Below are 22,420 nucleotides of genomic sequence, written 5' to 3'. Positions count from 1 at the left end.
ATAATGAAAAAGGTAAAGTTGATTGGAAGACACCACCCAAAAAAAAAATGGAAAAAAAAGGATTGCGGGAAGCTTTCTCTAATTTATCAGAGCCAGGTTTCGATCCTGGGACCTGTGGGTTATGGGCCCACCACGCTTCCGCTGCGCCACTCTGATATATTTTAATCAACTTGAAATTAAAATATTTGTAGATCATATAAACGCCCATTGGTATGATAATCAACTTCATTACGGAGTACTATAATCTATGTGATACGGAGTTCGGAATTTAAAATTGCTGCATAAAGCTTATGATTTCCACAAATTTATATTTTAGGGTTTTTTTTTATACTCTGTACTATTTAATTTAGATGATGGGATTCACATCAACTTTACAACTTTAGGCTCAATCATGTAGATATAGAGCTGTCAAAAGTTGACCTAATCTGAAATACCGACTCAAATCGGATTATTAAACGAACCATCTGAACCTGAAAAAATGGTGACCAAAATCGGACCTAAAACCAACCCTAAACCCGAGTATGTGAGACCCAAACCCGAATATGAACTTACTTGGAGATGACCCGACCCGAATGTAACTCGTAAATTATTGACTTGAACCGAACCTGACTTGAACCGAAATAGACCCAAACCCGTTTTAACCCGTCAAAACCCAAATTTAACCCGACTTGTTACTAACCTGACCTGAATTCAACCCGACCCGTACCTAACCCGACCCGAATTTAACCCAACCTGTTACAAACCCGACCCGAAATCAATTCGACTTGTTATTAACCTGACCCAAATTCAACCTAACTTGTTATTGACCCGACCCGAATTTTACCAGACCTATTACTAACCCGATCAAAAAATTCAACCCGATCTGTTACTAACCAGACTCTATTTCAAATCACCTTAAATGCAATTTAGACCACTTTATTATTGTTGATCAAAGCATTTTGTCTAGGGAGACCAAGTCGGTCCAAGCAAGCAAAAGAAAAGAGCATCATCTTTAAATTTAAAATTTAAATATAGTATACATATTTGTTGTATGATCAAAGGAGATAATTATCTTCCAAAATTATAGACTATAATTCCCTAGTATATTGTCATATATATTATAGTCAAAGGAAATAATTGGCTTGGTAAAAATGATAATTATCTATTTATAGTTAGTTGGACCCGAATATGACCTGACTTGGAAATAACCCGACCTGATTGTAACCTGCAAAATATTGACTTGAACATAACCCGACTTGGATCCGAGAATGAAAAGACTTGGAAATGACCCAACGTGATTATAACCCGCAAATTATTGACTTGAACCGAACCCGACTTGAACCTGAGAAAGACCCGACCTGATTATAACCCACAAATTATTGACTTGAATCGAACCCGACTCAAACCCGAGAATGACCTGACCAGATTCTAACCCGTAAATTATTGACTTGAACCAAACCCAACTCGAACCCGAAAATTACCCTTACTCGTGAAAACCCGAATTTGAACCGACCTATTATTCACCCGACCCGAATGTAACCCGACCTGTTATTAACCCGAGCCAAACCCGATAAGAAGTATGACCCGACCTGACAAGCATGATCCAACCCAAACCTGACCGGCATAGGTTATGGAATTAATTCGAATTGACCCGACCCACTTTTACCGACCTAAAGTTGACCCTTTTACCCGAATTGAAAGCTCTACCCCAAAGCTCCAAATTTTTTCAAAAACTGAGGATTTTAGCCTTCAATTTTGGAATTTTTTGACTTTTTTTCGTTCGAAAATAAAAATTGCCAAAATGTTTACTATGGTCCCTAATACTTTCCGGAATTCCATTTGGTTGGGTGGAACTAGGGATGGCAGTGGATCTGGACTCGACCCGGATCCGTGGATCCAGTTCCGTTTTTCACGGGTCCTCAAATTTTAGACCCGACGGATCCGGGTCGGATTCGGGTCCTGCTTGAAAAAACGGATCTGGGTCCGGGTCTAACTTTCAGACCCGGATCCGTGGATCCGTTTTAAAATTTTAATTTTTAAAAAAATAATAAAAATTTTAATACAAAACTCACAAGTCTCACAACTTTCGGCCCATATCAATTCAGAAACAAAAATCAAAACTATTTACAAACCCTAACTTTCTCTCTCTAGTTTCCATTATCCACTACCACTACTCAGCCTACTCTCTAATGTCCACCGACCAACGGACTCCCAGTCATATCGCCGGCAAACAAAACGGCATCAAAGACCTCGCCCAGATCTGTAAGTCGTACAACCCGTACTCCCTTCTCTTTTATTTATTTATTTATTTATTTTTTTTGTTTACTTTTTATGAACAAATAAATTAAGGTAGTAGTTCATATTATCTTTGATGTTTCTGTTCAAGTTTGCATGCACTTGATTTGATGGGTTTAGTTTTAGCAATTTTGTGGGTTTATTTGATTTCGTGGGTTTATTTCGTGGATTTGGTGGGTGCATTTGATTTGATGGGTATTTTTGGTGGGTTTGCTGCAAATTCGTGGGATTATTTTTACTTGTTATTTGTACATGTTTTTGCTACCATCTTGTTTGTTTAATTGTATATTTGTATGTATTTATGCTTGCAATATGTGTAATTTATGTAATATTTGTGTATTTGTTTGATTTATTTGTAAGGTCCAACTGTGAGTTTAGTTTTTGCCAATTACTAATTCTTTTCTTTCTTTTGTTTTGTTTCTTTGTTTTAGGATGTTGATGATATTATTAGTGATGAAGATTAGTCCTTTCGGAATATGGATATTGGATGCTCAAATCGGATACATCTGTTATTTTTTTGTTTGTTTGGTCATTTGTAACATCGTACTTTTTTTTATGTTAGGATTTTTTTTTTCAAAGACAATATGTGTGTTACACTGTATTTTTAGTTGTATAACTCTAATTTATGCATTAAACTTGGTTGAAATGCGTTTTTATTACATTTGTTTGAAAACATTAGGCAAAACGTGCAAGACCCGTTTCGGACCCGGATTTGGACCCGGATCCGTTGGATCCGTCGGATCTGGATCTGGGTCCTCATTTTATGGGCCCGACGGATCCGGGGCGGATCTGGATCCAAGGCTGAAAAACGGATCTGGATCCGGGTCCATTCAGACCCGGTCCAGATCCGACCCATTGCCATCCCTAAGTGGAACCATCCAATTCGTCTTTAAACGGTCAATTTACCAGTTTACAACTTGTACCGATTTCATCAACTCAAGCCTACCACGAACACTTTTGACAACAATTTATGATCATATATGGTTCCAAATGACATTATATGATCTCGAGATGCATTCCCGAAAATTTCAAGACTTTTTAACACCAGGCCTCAAAACCTTCAATATTTCTCAAAAAGCGTGGATATAAGACTTCAATTTTGGAATTTTTAGACGTTTTTTCGCTCGAAAATAAAAATTGACGAAATGTTTACCATGGTCCCTAATACACTTCGGGAGTCCAATTAGGTGGGTGGAACCATCCAATTTGACTTTAAACGACCAATATACTTATTTACAACTTGCAATGATTTCATTAACTTAAGCCTACCACGGACATTTATGACAACATATAATGATCATATATGTTTCCTAACGGCATTATATGACCCCGAGATTTATCCCCTATAATTTCAAGATTTTTTGACACTGAGCCCCAAAACCTCTAAAATTTCGCAAAATGCGTGGATATTAGACTTTAATTTTGGAATTTTTTGACATTTTTTCGCCCGAAAATAAAAATTGTTGTAATGTTTATAATGTTCCCTTGTACCCTCCGGGAGTCCACCTGATTAGGTTTAACCATCCAATTTGCCTTTAAACAACCGGGTTACCGGTTTACAACTTGCACCGATTTCATTAACTCAAGCCTACAACGAATATTTATAACAACAAATAATGATTACATATGGTTTCAAACGACATTGTACAACTCCGAAATGTATTCCCTTGAATTTGAAGACTTTTGGACATCGGGTCCCGAAGACTCCAAAATTTTTCAACAATGTGGATATTAGCCTTTAGTTTTTGAATTTTTTTTACTTTTTTCGCCCAGAACAAAAATTGCCGAAATGTTTATCATGGTCCCTAATACCCTCCGGGAGTCCAATTGGTGGGTGGAACCTTCCAATTTGCTTTTAAAAGACCAATTTACTGGTTTATAACTTGCACCGATTTACCGGTTTACAACGACCAATTTAACTAACTTGCACCGAACCCGACTTGAACCGAAATTGACCCAAAATTGTCAAATCGAATTTAACCCAACTTGTTACTAACCTGACCTGAATTCAACCCGACCTGTTCCTAACCCGTCCCGAATTTAACCCAACCTGTTACAAACCTGACCCGAAATCAATTCGACTTGTTATTGACCTGACCCAAATTAAATCCAACTTGTTATTGACCCATCCCGAATTTTACCAGACCTATTACTTAACCGACCAAAAAATTCTATTCAATCTGTTACTAACTCGACTCGAAATTAACACGACTTGTTATTGACCTGACCTAAATTCAACCCAAATTATTCCTGAACCGATTTCAAATCACCTTAAATTCAATTTAGACCACCTTATTATTGTTGATTAAAGTATTTTGTCTAGGGAGACCAAATCGTTCCAGACCAGTAAAAGAAAGGAGTATTATCCTCAAATTTAAGAGTTAAATATAATATATATTTGTTGTATTGTCAAAGGAGATAATTATGTTCATAAATTATAGACAATAGTTTCCTAGTATATTGCCATATATATTATAGTCAAAGGAAATAATTAGCTTGATAAAAATGATAATTATCTATTTATATTTAGTTGAACCCGAATATGACCTGACTTGGAAATTACTCGACCTTATTGTAATCTGCAAATTATTGACTTGAACATAAACGACTTGAATCCGAGAATGACCCGACTTGGAAATGACCCAACTTGATTATAATCCGCAAATTATTGGCTTGACCAAACCCGACTCAAACCCGACAATGACCTGATCTGATTCTAACCCGCAAATTATTGACTTGAACCGAACCTGATTCAAACCCGAGAGTTGCCCTAACCTGTTTTAACCTGTGAAAACCCGAATTAAACCCGACCTATTTTTCACCCAACCTGAATGTGACTCAACCTGTTATTAACCCGACCTAAACCCGACAACAAATATGACCCGACGTGACCCGACTCAAGCATGACCCATCCCAAACCCGACCCGCATAGATTGTGGAATTAATCCGAATTGACCCGAACCAAACCTAACCCGTTTACCCGAATTGACAGCTCTATGTACATATATAAGAGCCACATAGGATATGAAGACAGCCAAAGATTGTTAAATTTCACTTCAATGTGCCAGCAACTACCACCTCTGAACTTGAAAGTGGTAAAGATAATGAAACATCGGCAAACATACTACTCATGTGACTAGTAGTCGGTATAATAGGTAAAGAGAAACCATGCCGTCTAAAAGACAATCTGTTGCAAACCATACGAAGCGATTTGGCATAACGTCCGGAGTACCTAACCTAGGAAGTCCCTCCATTGATGGGAAACAGTACTTCCAACAACAACGTTGCACTTCTTGTCATCTTGTGCTATTGCTAAACAAACTGCATATATTTCTACTTATAAAGTAACAATTTAACATTCCTTAAAAAAAAAGGTAACTATTTAACTTTAATATGGATCACAAATCAAATCGATGTTAGGACATTAGAAGCTAAAAGTTTAAATTTTACAGACAATGAATAAATCTCTCCTATAGTACCTGTTGAGTTCCGTGACTTCACAAGGAGTTAGTATGCACCTACGCCTATACAGGAAGCAAAGGGATTTTTTTTAATTAATTTATTTATTTTTTTTGTTGGGGGGGGGGGGGGAGGGGTTGGGGTTCTCTAAAATATCCAGTTGATGGTAATGTTGCCAAGCCACAAGAAGAGCGGAAACTGAGCTAATGTAATAAAGAGCAAAAGAACATGATGCTTGCCTGAGTTGTGACTCCTCACCTCTGCATACAAAACTCTCTTCATCGTCTTCACTAAGAAGATTCCCATGCTAAGGCAGCTCAGGAGTAACACTATATAATAAGAATGTCTCCAGAATAGTTTCCCAAAAAGCGCCAGAGATATACCCGTAAATGCATAACCAGCGTATGCCACAATATCTAACAATGGTGTTTCCCCAATGCTGAGTGACATTAATGACACTTTGAGACCTACAACCTGAAAAATCCAGCCTACCAATCCTTTCATAAGCAGCCAATTCACCGTCTCTGGGTTAAACCTGGAAGATTTGGAAAAACAATTCTTCAGAAAAGTCTTCTACAAAAGAGTACAGTTACAGAGAACAGCAGTTTTACCAGTTAAATTATCAACATGTGTATAAACTAAACACAGGCCTGAGGCCTCCATTACAATCAAGATATATGTCAGTCAACTCAACAAGTATATAAGAAAACTAGTCTCACACTCTCACTCACAGTTTATAAGATACCTCCAGCCCACGTTCCGAAGCTATAACTTCTACAAGAGATGTTATAAATACAAGCACTCTCCTTGTTCCCCCTTTCATCAACCTGGAAGGCTAGGTCACTAATGACCTAACTAGTTGGGTTGTTACTTGCCAGGAAGTCATACAATCTTAAGGTGAAAACAATCTCAATACACTGATTCAAAATGAAAACTTCCAGATACTTTCTGAACTTTGGTACATAAAATATATAAAGAATCAATATGTTGGCCATCTCAAGTTGTTCCCAGAAGTACCATATCAGAAATGAACCAATTTTTCTTCTTTAATAGGAAGGATTTGTGCTTCTATGCACAGGAGAAGGGACCAGCCAACACATAGAACTCCCACCTCACAGAATCCGCAATAACCCCCATCTTACATCATATGATTCGATTTGATTGTGGATCCCAAACAATCATATCATATTCAATTATTTTGAAACATCAATAACCAATTATATCATATCCAATGCTTTTACAGCAATTATACCGCATTAAGTAGGAGTCAAAACCTGGAATAGCAAACAACCATTGATCCAAAGCAAACTAAGTACTTACTTTCCACTCAGTCCCAGGGAAAAACCAGCAAGCACAACGTAGGAAAGAAAGGCCATCATAGGAATGTACAGATCTGGTGCGTTAATGTCATAGATTGGGGGTTTGTAGGAAATTTTGCCTGCCAAAGGCTCAGTTATCCTTGTCCAGTGTCCCTACAGCAAAAAAGAGATTCAAAGAAACATAATATAAACTATATTGCTGGACTAGAATTCCACAAGACAAAATTAAAAAAAAAAATAAATAAATAAAAATGTGAGGAATGCTTACCCGATGCAGAAAAGGAGCCAGAACAATCTTTAACTTGTTCCTCACATAGTCATCATTCACTTGGAAATAATATTGGGGGTCAGCAAAATACCTACTTATCTGTGAAATTTCATAATCACGGAGAATAAAAATTCTTTAATTTTAGTGCCACAAAATCAACTCATAAAAAAAGGACTACTACAATGTATTAGGGATGAGCCACGAGCCACCAAAATGAATATGGCACTATGAATTACTAGTCATTAGGCAGCACATGTAAGAAAGAAATCAAAGCTGAGTAAAACGATAGTTGACAAACCCATAAACTTGTACTTGCTTCCTTCAATTTAATCTTAAAAACAATAATGTCAGGAACTACTTAGATTGCCTAAACCAAGAGAATTTAGAATTCTGTTTCTGTAGCCAACGATTTTTAAGAAATTTGGATGCCAAATTATTACAATTAAAAAATCACGTACATTTATAGGAAGTAGAAAAATTCTAATAAGGATGGTAATATCCATTTCAAGCACAGCAGATCTATAAGATGACAGAATATTGGTATAGGGTACTTACATTGCTTTGCACATACTCAGAACTCGAACCGAATATTTTCTCCCCGTATGCACTCAATCCGCTACTAATCAACCCAGAAGTTGCCCCAGAGAATGCATTACCAAATGGAATAGCTTGAGGAAAAGAAGTTTCTTGACCCCCAGGCTGAGCTCCCACATTATTGTACATATTGATTATCTGGAATATTTTTGGCCAAAAACCATCATGAATAACATGGACAGTAATGCAAGCAACATATTCCTATTTTCTAAGCCATTCTAACATCAAACTAATTCCTCAAGCGATTAAGCAAATACAACAAAAAAATCAAAAAACGCTCCTCACTGAAATGTATTTTACTATGCAATCTCGTAAGTAACTATCTAATTCGATGTGTTATCAGTCTCCTAATAAATGTATTGTCCTTCGTCAATAGCAATACAAGGAGTGTTACTCGAGTTTCGAGCATCACTCCAACAACTAAATCAATTTGAAACCCTTTAAAAGACACTAATCAAGCAAAGTAGACTTAAAGAACTTAGATAAACCAACCCCATGTTCAATCTAACTAATCCAGGTGACTGCCAATTGCAAATATTTATCAAACAACAAACGATCACCTAAATTTATACATTACATTAGTGGCGGATCCAGAAATTTGGACGTAAATACAAGATCAATATGAACATATACAAAATGCAGAGTCCAAAATCATAGTAAAATCAACAATTTGAATTACAAACAAATTTCTTCATATACAACATCCAAACATTTCAGCATTTATAACAACAATCCTATATAATACGGAGCATTGGTAATTCGATGATTATTAAACCCTAATATAATTACATTCAGTAGCCGAAATTAACAGCACCCATTAAGTTGAATTGTTGAAACTTAACACAATTACACGTGATAACCCACATTCAAAACCAAGACAATCCAAATGTGAGTGAAATTCAATACTAGTTGCACATATTTATACAATTAGACGTGATAACCTCTTTTTTTTTTTTTAGCAATCAATCAAGATCCCAACTCATGAATTCAAATAGAAAAAGCAATGAAATAGATTTTAGGTTGCAGAAAATAAAAATGTAAGCTTTACCTAAATGAAGAGGAATCCCAGAAACCTGGAATTTCCGGCGGGGGAAGCGGCGGTCGGCTAGCAGCATGTAAGAGAGATGGAGAGTCGGGCGAAGGTGAGGCCGGAATGTCAAGGAAGAACCATTATTTCCTTTTTAAAATAAATAAATTAATTAAAAATAGTAATACTAGTATTTTCTCTGTTCTTTTTTACTTGACCTGTTTCTTTTATCACGCTTGTCAATACACAAGTTTGGGCTAATCCGGATTTCGGGATCAGTTCTGGGTGGTTAGGTTCCAGTCCCCTCCCAAATGTTGTTGCGGGGGATCGAACACAGGTCCTCCCTACCAAGTGTAGTCCCAATCACCACTACACTAATACCCAATTGGTTATAAAAGTTATATATTGTGATAGTACTTATTTAGACGATTCTAACAAGATTCTACATGAATATGTATTTCTTTACCTATAATTCACAAAAAACGGTCAAAGGTGGGTTGGTGAATAGTGTAAAAGTCAAATCGGGTCAAGTAAAAAAGAACGGAGGAAGTATTAATTACTGTATTTAATTTTAATATTTTTGGTCAAGAGTCATATCAAGAATTACCACATGCCAAGAGGCCCAACCCATATAAGCTTAGCAAATATGGGCCTTGTGATCTTCTTACTGGATTTCATGGGCCACTAGCCTATTAAGGTCTTTTTTTTTCCTTCCTTTTTTAAAGAGATAGAGAATGAGTGAACTAGATTGCACGAGAACGGGTACTAACACGGATGCGAGTACGAAACAAATACGGGAAAACGACAATCTAAAAATAAGGGACATGGGTATAGGATGTTAAAACTCATACATGACTGACCTACATTTAGAATCATTAATGCAAACGTTACAAAATTATCAAATAAATCAGCGTAAAGTACTTGTCTAATTGATTTCGTTTTCCACTCTAGTTCTATCATTCAGTCCTTTTATTATATCACACTGTATCATATTAACAATATCGTAATGTTCTTTTAAGTCGCATATAACAATGAGCTATATTTATGAAGGCACTCCTATTGTGTAACTATTACCTAATCTATCGTACTTAAATTTCTCATTTTATCCTTCAAAAAAAACTCATAGTGTAGAACACGGTCCAAGACGTAAAGACGTATTATCATATGTCCAACGAGTATGAGTGTCTGACACAATATCTGACATGAACACCATAGTTGGATGAACTCTCCATGCATCTTGGTGAGTGAACGAGGGTGTCAGCCGTGGAACCTTAACTATCTCTTTGAAGAGGAAACAAGTTTCCAGAGAGTTGTAGTTAGATTTGAAAAGTAGTTGTACATGTCCCTTCAAAATGGCAAAGCTGGCCCATTTCCTATACAATCAGACCTAACTTTAGCTTAGCTTCCCTACTTTCCACTTCCTTGCCTTTCAACACTTATTTCACACTTCAAATATAGACGTGGATGTTTTTGTAACATAATAAAGTTCATTGTACTGCATTCAACTTGGTTGTCATTGGATCCGGAATACTTCAATTTCTTGGTCGCTCAAAATTATTATTTATAAGGATAAATGATATAGGCGAGATATAATTTCAGGTCTTGAATGTCATTCCTTAAAATTTAAACTAATAAAACTTATTGATTATTCACAAACAAAGTGATACATATTGGATATCCACACTAATTATACTCTAGACTTCTTGTTTTTTTTGTTTCTTTTTTTCGGTTGTTGTTGTTGTTTATAGAGACAATAGGACGGGTGATGAGAATCAATCCCATGATCTCCTGAAATCGGAATGGAAGATCTAACCACCTAAGTAGTTCCTCACTCTCGTACTCTAGACTTCCTAATAGCATCTAAAGAATGTATTGATAACGTATTATTTTATTTTGATGGGCACTTATCAAGTACTTGTGACATAAAATCTTTGCTAATCTTTGGCAATAGCATACAATTTTGTGAATGAATGATTGGAGAGGAGACCGTATCTTCTTCCTATCATTTTGGAAAATTTTACCATACTTTGCTAAAATATATTTTTATTATAAGGAATGAATAAAGATACCCCATATAAATAAAGGCAAGCAAAATTAAAGTGAAAAAAAGGTCATGCTGTCGGGAGTTTCCAACAATAAGCCAAACGAAATATGGAACAACCACCTTCTACCGTTGGACATTGTTTTTGACTTCTTCCTTTACTCATTTTTATTCCCTCATTCATCAAAACATTCATTATCTAGTTATTTTCCACATTATATCTTAGAAGAAATATAATTTCAAGTATTGCAAGATCAAGTATATATTATATATATTGTTGGTAGGTTGATAAATTGTTAAATATGTGTCCATCTAATTCTATGAAAAAAATAAAATAAAAAATAAAAATAAAATAAAATTACAAAATATTATCGTCCTCTATATTGGATAAATAATTTGACTTCTTTAGAAAAATAGAGATGGTTAATATTGGATTTTTGTTTGTCACATGACATGCATGCGTAAAATTAAATGGTTTCTAAGATGCGGGTCAGATTACGCACTTGTAAATTATGTTGTAAGGTCACATAGAAGCCATACAACAACATCAATGCACATAATGTATTTAATTGAAGTATATATGATATGCGATTAGTATTAGTCAAGGTTATGTTAATATCTTCAATTCAAATTACTTTGATCAAACAAAAAGGTTGAATGCTAATAAATGCAATGATGGGATTTTCGTGCTGTTAATTGGGTAGGAAGAAGAATGGGAGCATCTCATGTGAACTTTGATACGAGTATAAGAAAAAGATTTGATTGAAGGAAATCGAGGAGATTACTATAATAGTTTATAATATTAATTATTACTAGCTTGATGTGGTTATAATTTGTCCATTAGGTAATGAAAAGATATACTTCGTAGCATATAGTTTAATTTGGATTACGTATAATATTATTTAGATTTGGACGAGTCAAATTAAGATATGTGAACATCAAAACCAACCGGCCATGCATGTTTCTCTTTCAATTAGATGAAGGCAATCTTATATATTGATTTTGTAATTGCGCCCACATTAGTAAAACACCAAAGATTTGTGGATGCTAGTTGCTTGTCTTGGACGTCAAGTGTCATTTAGTTTTTGTATCATTGTGTGTCATTCAATTAGAAAGGCCTAAATAATGTCTAAAGGGGCCGATGAGATATATTTTTGAGATCGTATTGTATGCAAGAATTAAGGTATATAAGTTTCAATGATTAAGTAGATGTCTGATACAAAATCATAATATGTTGTTAAATTTAACTCAAATAGAGTTTATAGTATGACTCAAAGTGGATAATAAGATGCGGTATGTTTATATATACTTGTTCGAGTATGACATAAAATATAAAATATATAAGTAATTAAAGTAATGTTTGTTATTAATCATTGATTAACTTGAATCAAGTGGACCACTTTTTAAATTTTTAGGTATAATGCATATATGTTTCAATTCCAAATCTTGGTAACTTTTAATTTACTGGCAAGTAAATTTATATAATTACTAACTAAATCTCCATGTCAAATATTTGTTATTATGTAAGTAATTATTTGATGTCTGGACATTGTCTCCATTTTGCCATAATCACCTTTGACTAATAGATGTGAAACCATTTTTTCTTACTGAAATGGATAGAAACTAGATATGGATGCTGTGTAGGCAACAATATGTAGGCTTGAAATTTTCGTTTTCTAAAACTTAATGTAATATTATTATATATTAAACAAATGAATTTTGCACGTTTTATATGCATGCAAAAGCTTTAGTAAATCATAAATTGTAGAATAGTTGTTCGTAAAAAAAGCTAGCTATTCATCATATTAACACACTTTTATAGAAGAAAAATCAATTATCTAAAAGTAATGTTCTCACTATGAGCTAATTAAATTGTGATGAGTTTAATCCAAAATTGATTTATAAGGAATTAATAGAGTGATGCATTTTAAGGGGATGTCGTTATAGTTTTTTTTTTTTTTTTTTTTTTTTTTTTTTTAAAGGGTTATAGAGTAATTAATTAAATAAGTTTAAGAGATAGATCAGACGTGTAGCATATAATTATATTCAATGTATAAAATGCATGCAAATTTACAAAATAAACCTCTTGATTATGTTTTAATAGAGTACTGAAAATTTTTAATCTTTTTTCTACCTTGTATAATTATTGTAACTTTTGGTACATCTTAATTGAGTATGCATACATTATACTTAATCATGTCATTTAGTCATAGTAAGATTTTACTTTTTAGGTACATCTAAAAGATAATCTATTATATTGAGATTAAGCTTGTTTTCCTTTGCCTAAAAGTTTAGATAATTAGCTTAGGTTCATAGCCCATAAAATTTCAATTCAAAGATACACTAAACATAGGTTTAAAGATATTGCAATTAAAGGTTAATATAGTTGAAATAAAAGTGAAGTTTATGCTCTTTTCTAAACTAACTTAATCATTTTAATTTTTTTTTAATTTTTTAATTTATTTATTTTTTTGTAAAAATAATCTTAGATATGTTGAATTGAACACATCCTTCATCCTTTTTAAATCACTTGAGAGTTGTTACAAATTAAATAGAGTAGTAAAAAGTGAAGGAGAAGGATGAATAAATACCAGCAAATGATGAAATGGAGGAAGGTGGTCATTTAAAGGTTTTGTTCAATGGGGAAAGTATGGTGGTAGGCCATGTGACACCTACACAAAGTATTATGGTGTATACCAAAAAAAAGTGTTTTAATAAGTCAATTTATCCTCTATGTTACACCTCTAACCTCTTGTTTAATAGTGAATCAATATTTGGTTAAGGACTCGAAACATTTGTTAGTTTTAAAAGTTATTTCTTAATTAGGTTATTGTCTCACACAAAAAGTCAAGACAAAGACTTCTAAAGACGAATGAAATATACGAAATGTTTAAATAAATTTGAAACGTAATAACTAACAAATCGTGAGTTGCTCGACTTGATTCGAAACTCAAATGAGCACGAGTTAAGCAGGTTTTATTGGCTCGAAATTTTAGCGAGCACAAATTGAGCACATGTAAAAAGTTTTCGACTCGGGTCAACCACTATTCAACTTGTGACCGACTCGCTTGATTAGCACTCCTAATCTGATATATCACTGATGTTGTAAATCAACAACAAAATTAGTCGTTTACTCCAGAGTAATTCCCGCTTATTAAGACTTGAGTACTTGTTTTTCCATCTAACCATTCTCGTTAATTATTCCCGTTTTTCCTTTTAACCACTCCATTAATTATTCCCGTTTTTACTTTCTTCTTAAAAAAATCCAAAAACAGAAACAGTTTCTCAGAATAAAATTTAATTTAACGAGTACAAATAGTAAAAAATGGCCAAAAGGGGGGAAATACGAGATGGATTCCAGCAATAAAAATTATCAAAGTAAGAGAGATGAGTCATTTTCTTTGAGTTCCATAAATCTAATTCACTAATTAAAAAAAAAATCAAGCATTATTCTAATATTAATTAATAAAAATAAAAAGAAAATGTATTTGTGAGAGGGAGCAGCCATGTTGATAATGTCAGGTTGGCGTGCCTATCACTGTGACTCTTCTTAGGAGAGAGAAATTATTTAGAGTGGGTATCTTCCATTTTTGCCCACTTCTCCTCTTTTTCCTTTTATTTCAATCAACCAATTATTTTCCTATTTCTTTTCCTAAATTTTGCTTCAAGTTTACATTTTTTTTAGAGAGATATTCATATTTTTTAAAAGAAAAAAAAAACATTCTTAAACATAGCTTTTCGTGTAGTTAAGGTGGCTGACAAAAGCTTAAAAAAACAACAGCTCATTGTTCTGATTTATGGAATGGTATACCATTTTTAATTTCTTTCTACCATAATCTTTTGTTTCCTCTTTCTTGATTTTTTTTTCTAGTGTTTTATACCATATGTTGTTTTTTGTTCTTTAATTGTCGCTCGAATAGACATTCGAGTTGGAATTGTTCTTCGTGTCTTTACTTATGTTCGCTTAATCGATCATACAAGTTCACTACGAAAAAAAACCAGGCCGACAACTTGAATCGTGTTAAATTAGTAAAATTACCATACAAAGATTGATTCTTTATAAAGCTAATGTTGGTTATTGGCATTCACAAAGAAGGAAAATTTCTCTCTCTAAAGGTCAGTTTCAAACACACTTCACTAGGCTAGTAGCCTTAGACCCTCTGCTTCTAATGATTACTACTATTTCCTCTCAGTTTTCTTCTTTTTCTTTTCCTCTGTTTTTCTGGGTTTAACTTTTTTTTTTCTTTCTCTAATAAGTTTAATATTTTTGGTAGAGTTGTATTAAAAAACCAATATTTTTAAGTACAACATTTTTAATGGGTTTCCATGAAAATTCGTGTCATACGAATATTCTCTTCCAAATCTAATTCCAATATAAAAAAAATTATACAATAAAGTACTCATTTAGAGCATCTTTATTGGTGAACCCAAATAAATGATTCATGGGTCACTATCACCATTTCTCTCTCATCCACATCAATCCAACAAACCATTTACAATATTCACTCTTAACAATGAACACTAAACAATGGTTCATCATCAATACTCCCTACCCCACCTTATTTTATTTTTGTAAATATAATTTTTTTTGTTTCATAATTATAATTTATTAACCCGATGTCAATGTAATTAATTGACGTATTTAATATTTTAATCGTGATAACTAATTAAGAAATTATCGCATTTTTTTATCAGCTTTTTAAAAAACTAATTCTTGTGATTAATATTTTTTAAACAACAACGCAGCTAATTTTAATTAACAAAAAAAAAAGAGGTACAAATCGTGATTACAGTTCTACAACTATAATCTAGTACATTTTATTTAAAAAAAAAAAAAAAACAACTACACATCGTTTTGTAAGATGTCCTTAGGAATAACCATTTGTTGTAAACCTAGTTGCCTAAGTTTTGGTTGTTACCAAATTTATTCCATATATGTTCGACCAAGTCGTTTTTTAGCTGCAAATGAGTCTGTTGATCCTCAATCTCTGTTCTACGAGACAAGTATAAGTCGATATCCACAATACGATCAGTACGGTACTCGGTAGTGTCCTCATTAGCGTTGCCTCCAGCATTCATAAACTCATTGGTATTAACGTTATTTTGATACGTCTCTCGTTCATCTTCAACGATCATATTATGTATTATGATGTAGGCGAGCATGATATTGTGGAGTATGTCGGTATCCCACGCCAAAGACGGCTTTTTAATAATGGCAAAACGAGCTTGAAGAATCATATTTTGACCCAAATTTATTTTCTTCTTTCTATTTGTTTTGGGGTTGGTATTAGCATCCATAATTATAATTTATATTTGGAAAAAATAAAAATTTAATAATAATAATAATGACAATAATAATAATAATAATAATAATAATAATAATAAAGGAAATAATAATAATAACGATAATAATAATAAAAATGATAATAATAACGATGATAATAATAATAATAATAATAATAATAATAATAATAATATTGGTAATTATAGAGGGGATTTTTGAAGAGAAAAATATAGTAGAAAGAAATGGATTTTCAAAGTTGAAGAAAGTATAGCAATATGGGTGTCTATTTATAGAGGGGAAAAAAATAGAGCCGTTGGTAATTTTTTTTTTTTTTTTTTATTTGTGTTTTGTAAAATATATCCGTTGCAAAATTACAACGGATTTATTTAAAACAGTGACACGTGTCAAGCAGCGGCTGGGCCAAGTGGCGCGCTCCCAGCCACTGCTTTCTATTTTTTTTCCTGAAATAAAAATAAAAATGGGTGGAGCCCACAATCCATAAATTCGTCCAAATGCTTGCAGCAGCAATCGATCCCACAACCATTCACTATGAACAATTATAGAGATCACCATTAAACCACCCATTCACTTGTTCACTCATTGTGAACTATTTTGTTCACCCTTAAGGCTGCCCTTATATTTATAAAAACTGCAAAATCCTTTTATTAAAAACCTGCACATTATCAGTGAAACAACTTTGTTGGTAAGAGAGATTGTTTGTCCACATGAAAAAAGTGTGGGAGATGCTGATTGTCCACCCTATGTTTTGTGCATTTTATGCAGGGCTTCAATTTCAATCTCAACAACAAAAAAGGGGTTTTTTCTTCAATCTAGGGTTTTTCTGTAACCCTAATTTGATTTTTTAATTTCTGGGTTTTTTTCCCTTTCTAATTCCCCTTTTAATTGGGGGGTAATTAATGAAAAAGGCGGTGTAATCTTTGAAGCAAGTGGAGGAGAGAGAAAATAATGTTATGGGTATGTAAAAATGTTACCTTGGGTTCCCAAATTATGTCCTGGCTCAGTGCACTGTGCTGCTGAGTAAGGAAGCATAATCAACTTAACCTCCACCCTTTTCTTCATCAATTACTATACTTTTGTTTTCTCTCTCTTCATTTTCACTTTCACTTTCTCTCTCTTAAACTTTTGCTTGGAGGAAAGAAGAAGGTGTTTGAAGGAGGGTCATTTTTAGTTTTTTACTTTGATATTTTAGTTTGTTTTTCCATTTTTTCCCAGATTTCTGTTTCTGGGTTTTTAATTTTAGTTGTTTTTAGTTGGTGGGTGTTGTTTAATTCTGGGTAAAGATGAAGTTTATGAAGCTTGGATCTAAACCTGATTCATTTCAGACTGATGGTGATAATATCAGGTCAGTTTTTTTTTTTTTTTTTTCTTTCTCCTCTCTTTTTGATTATTAAGCTGTTGCTGTTATTACTGTTTGATTAGAAAGCTTTGATTTTTGTTATTTCTTGTTTCAATTTGTACTGTAATTTCTTGATGTAGTACTATGGATTCTAACTTTCTAATTATAGATAAACTTCATTATCAAGGAGTACACCAAGGTTTAGTCTTGTTACAAAAATGGGGCTGAGTTATTAACTTATTTGTGTCAAATGAAATTAATGGGTATGTATGTGTTTCGGGTATTTATGACATTTTAGAGGCGAAAGTTGGTAGTATAGTATTGATGTTTGTTATTACTAATAAGCTGCCTACACTAATTTATGTCGATTGTTCCTTGATTTGGAGGTTTGGTCTGACATTGTGAGCTGGATTTTGTAAATTTGTGGGGTCCGTGGGGTCGTTCTTGTAGCTAACTAATGAACATGAGTTGAAGATCATTCAATGGATTTTACCGCGCTTCATAATAATAGTCTTGTCCCTTTGCCATTCATAGAGACATTGAATGAGGTTTGAAAACACTAATTGCTCTGTTATCTGGTCTCCTTGTCTCTGCTTAGCTAGCTTTGTGTTATTCATACTCCCTTATATTCCAATACGGGTTGGGAGCAATGATATATCTATCTCTGAGATGCGACGAAAAGGTCCGCATAGGTGCCATTACGTTTTTATATATCTAGTGTATTAATTACTGATATTTATATTGATGTTTTCCGGGTTTTCTTGAGTGATTAGGGGGCGCTTTTGTAATAGAAAACTACGAGATTGGATTAATTCAAATCAATCACCAATATAGGACTCTAATGTTTGTCTGGGATGTTAATATAAAAATAAAGTTTTATACTTGTATAATCGCAGTGAAATTAAATTTGGGGTCGAAATAACATTTTCCGACTTCTATTACTGTCTAACTGATTCTGTACCTGTGGTTTTTGCCTATGGAGTAGTTGATATTGTTAAGCTTTTCTGCTTATATGGACTACTTTTGGTATTGTCATAATGGAAACACAAGTCTCACTCTGAACACTGGAATGTTGGATGCTAATCTCATTTGAGTTACTAAATTTACATTGACATACCAAGGCAATATATGGAAAGTTCCCTGCTTTGATGCGATCTTTCTGTCACTCATTTGTGTGTGTGTGTGTGTTGGGGGGTGGGGGTGGGGGGGGGGGGGGGGGGGGGAAGGGATGAATCCGGGTGATGGGGCAAATTGCTTTTCTGCAATGAATGCTAAGATAAAATGATCAATTGATATATGATTAGAGTCGATCAGACATTAGTATGTAAATATGTACTGTATCATGTGGAGTTCATGACTGTTAGCTAGCTTTATGATATTGTGTGCATCGTTTTATAGAACTTTTTATTTTTGTTGTTGTGCTTGTCCGAAAAGCTTACCCTTTAATATTATTTAGATTGGAATTTATATTCTATTACCATGGCTTAAACTTGAGAATCATCGCTTTCAGGTTTGTGGCAACTGAGTTGTCAACCGACATAGTTGTCAATGTTGCGGACGTCAAATTCTATCTACATAAGGTATGAGAATCTTAAAAGTTTCACATTTGTAAAACATAAGATTGTATAGTAATACAATGGTGCTATATATCCTCTCTTCCTAGCTACGTTGCTTGTTTCCCTTTTTTCCTCTGACTTTTTGGCCTCATTACTAAAAAAAAAGAGGTTGGCATATGAAATTTTTGCCAGTTAATTATTTCTTTTCTTATGTTATCAGTACATGTCTTAAACATATTACATGCTTTGTTTGTTTAGATGACAGGAAGTAGCAAGGTGATTTTTTTTTTAATCCATAAAGATGTCCCAAAACAAACAACCTTGAAAGCATTACTTACACAATGGAATACATTACCTATAACCTTCCAATTTGCTTCTATTGTAATGCTTATATTATGTGCTATTTTTTTTTGTTTCCCAGTTTCCCCTACTGTCCAAGAGCGCTCGTTTGCAAAAGCTTGTTGCCGTGGCAAGTCAAGAAAGTCAGGACGAAATATTCATCGAGGATATTCCTGGGGGACCTGCTGCCTTCGAAATATGTGCAAAATACTGTTATGGGATGACTGTCACACTAAACGCCTACAATGTGGTTGCAGCTCGATGTGCAGCTGAATTTCTAGAAATGTACGATACAGTTGAGAAGGGAAATCTCATTTACAAAATTGATGTCTTTCTCAACTCTAGTATCTTCCGAGGTTGGAAAGACTCCATCATCGTTCTCCAAACAACTAAGTCTCTACTTCCATGGTCCGAAGAGCTCAAAATAGTTAGCCACTGCCTCGATGCAATAGCTTCTAAAGCATCCATGGATACATCCAAAGTTGAGTGGTCGTACACCTATAACAGGAAGAAGAACCCATTGGAGAACGGAGGGGAACAACATTACAATGGTGTGAGGAAACAGCTTACAGTTCCTAAAGACTGGTGGGTAGAAGACTTATCAGACCTTGATATGGATCTGTATAAGCGGGTAATAATTACAATTAAGGCGAAAGGAAGGGTTTCAAGTGATGTCATTGGTGAAGCCTTGAAAACTTATACATTGAGAAAGTTGCCTGGATTCAGCAAGGGTTTGGTTCAAGGTGGTGATATGCAGAAGAACCAATCATTAGTTGAGACTATAGTTAGACTTCTTCCAAAAGACAAAGGCAGTGTCTCTTCTAGTTTTATGCTTCGATTGTTGAGAGCATCAATGTCTTTAGGTTGTGGGGAAATGGTTAGGATGGAGTTACTGAGAAGAATTGGGTTGCAGTTGGACGAGGCTTCAGTGGCAGATTTGTTGATCCGAGCACCGCCTGGTGAAACTACTGTTTATGACATTGATTTGGTGGAGAATCTGGTTAAGGAGTTTGTGATGCAGGAACGTGTTGTTCAGAGTAATTCTCACAGTGAGATAGATTTTCAGGAGCTTAAGAAGCCTGTGGCCGTATCAGATGCTTCCAAGGGAATGGTTGCTAAGCTAGTTGACAGCTACCTGGCCGAAGTTTCAAGGGACCCCAATCTACCACTGTCTAAATTCATTGGTATATCAGAGCTTGTTTCGGGATTTCCAAGATCAACCCATGATGGAATATACCGTGCTATTGATATGTACTTGAAGGTAAAGTCAGTGCTGTTTAACCAGTTTCATTCGAGAATGTTTGTACATGTTAGTTTAGAGAACTTTCTAAAACAACTGAATCACCAATATCAGTTTGTTGAAATTGACAACACTCCTGATTTTCAATTCTTTATTTTTTTGTGCTATTTGTTACTCAAATGAAATTTGAAATTCTGCAGGAACATCCCGGTATAAGTAAGAGTGAGAGGAAGAAAATATGCAAACTGATGGATTGCAGAAAGCTCTCAGTAGAGGCATGTGCACACGCTGTGCAAAACGAACGCCTTCCCTTGCGAGTTGTGGTTCAGGTACTCTTCTTTGAGCAAGCTCGGGCCACATCATCGTCCCCAGGAAATCGGACCCCAGACTTGCAGCGTCCTGCCCGAGCATCCCTTCCTGGTGGATCACACGGAAGCTCAAGGTCTGCAACCACAAATACGGAGGATGACTGGGATGGGGTCCCCACAACAGAAGAGCTGAGGGCTCTGAAAGGTGAAATAGCCAACCTTAGACTAGGGGGTGGTGAAGGAACTAGCGGTGATGGCCCTAAGAACGATATCGAGAAAGCTGCTGCCAACAAGGTCCGAGGCTTGCTAATGTCAAAGAGGCTATTCTCAAAGCTGTGGTCCAGCAAAGAGAGAGACGGAGAGAACAGCAGTTCTGATACCTCTGAAAGCCCTGCATCGACGAATAATGCTGAAGAAACTATATCTACCCCTACCAGAAATAGGAGGCATTCACAACCTTAATCACAATCTTGTTCAAGGTTTACAGTCAAGAGAATAACGGTGCATTTTAGTGTGCCCCAACAATGTAAAATCAGCTCATTTTTTTAAAAATTTCCTATGTAGGAATAGGTAGGTCTGACTGACAAATTCTATCTCGCCATGTACAAATCCGATGATCCAAAGTGTTAGAGGTTGCCCCTCTGGTTCGTCGGTATAGGAGCTAAGGCTCGATGCAGGTGTCAAGGTATTCGAGTTTAGGTAATGTGTCAGTTTTAGGTTCTAACACGAGATTTTTCCCTATATATGAAAGCGGAAATGTATTTCCCTTCTATCAGTTCGTTTTTTTGTTGGCTACTTTAAGCAACAAATGAAATCTTATTGTAGATGCTGAAATTTAGATAGTTTAGGATGACTGAGTTGTAATAACAGTAGTAAAATGTTTGCTACTCAATCACTCGTATATCATATGGAGCCGCTGTTACAACTTACAAGATTTGAGTTGTTTAAAGCGCTATATTTAGGTGATACTTTTTACGAATAATTTTTTATGAATTGCAGAGAAATGGTCTTCAGCTCTCAAAGTGTAGTTTCTTATGCATATTCATAAATATCAAATATGTTAATGTTGTGTTCCCTCTGTTTCAAAATAATACGTTGTACGGATTATTGACATTTATTATTTGTTCGTACAAAATATTTCTCCTGTCCAGCTTAAACTTTTAAAGCCAGACAGCAAGTAGGCTTGGAGTAAAGGCAGTGAGTAAAATGTGCATAAACTCAAATGCACTTTTTTTTTTTATTTATATATTTTTTAATTACGTATTTCCTCTGTTTTTATTAAAGGCATCTGTTTGACTCTTGCACTATTCACTTATCATGCTTGACTTAATTTTTTTGCTATTATAAAATAAAT

The 22,420-nt window shown here is 34.5% G+C and overlaps 2 protein-coding genes, 1 long non-coding RNA gene and 1 other non-coding gene across 4 annotated transcripts; 2 read left to right on the top strand and 2 right to left on the bottom strand.

Moving 5' to 3' along the window:
• Positions 1-84: 84 nt before the first annotated feature.
• Positions 85-156, bottom strand: TRNAM-CAU. Its single transcript has one exon. It is a non-coding gene; the product is annotated as a tRNA-Met (tRNA).
• A 1,854-nt stretch (positions 157-2,010) lies between these two features.
• LOC110681720 lies at positions 2,011-2,933 on the top strand. Its single transcript, XR_002503342.1, has 2 exons — positions 2,011-2,241; positions 2,706-2,933. It is a non-coding gene; the product is annotated as an uncharacterized LOC110681720 (long non-coding RNA).
• Positions 2,934-5,632: 2,699 nt separating this feature from the next.
• LOC110682421 (protein YIF1B-A-like) lies at positions 5,633-9,074 on the bottom strand. Its single transcript, XM_021858753.1, has 5 exons — positions 8,963-9,074; positions 7,876-8,052; positions 7,321-7,419; positions 7,054-7,205; positions 5,633-6,268 (listed from the first exon to the last, which is right to left on the bottom strand). Exons 2-5 carry the CDS (start codon positions 8,041-8,043, stop codon positions 5,881-5,883), a joined length of 807 nt encoding a protein of 268 aa, XP_021714445.1. The 5' UTR covers positions 8,044-8,052; positions 8,963-9,074; the 3' UTR covers positions 5,633-5,880.
• Positions 9,075-16,727: 7,653 nt separating this feature from the next.
• On the top strand, positions 16,728-21,841 carry LOC110682420 (BTB/POZ domain-containing protein NPY4-like). Its single transcript, XM_021858751.1, has 4 exons — positions 16,728-17,629; positions 19,134-19,203; positions 19,601-20,779; positions 20,959-21,841. The coding sequence occupies exons 1-4, from the start codon at positions 17,568-17,570 to the stop codon at positions 21,526-21,528; spliced, it is 1,881 nt and encodes a 626-aa protein (XP_021714443.1). The 5' UTR covers positions 16,728-17,567; the 3' UTR covers positions 21,529-21,841.
• Positions 21,842-22,420: the final 579 nt, after the last annotated feature.

The sequence above is a fragment of the Chenopodium quinoa genome, unplaced genomic scaffold, assembly GCF_001683475.1.
Source record: "Chenopodium quinoa cultivar QQ74 unplaced genomic scaffold, ASM168347v1, whole genome shotgun sequence".
NCBI lineage: Eukaryota > Viridiplantae > Streptophyta > Magnoliopsida > Caryophyllales > Amaranthaceae > Chenopodium > Chenopodium quinoa.
Note: the sequence above shows the minus strand (reverse complement) of the source record. Positions and strands in the feature narration are given on the sequence as shown.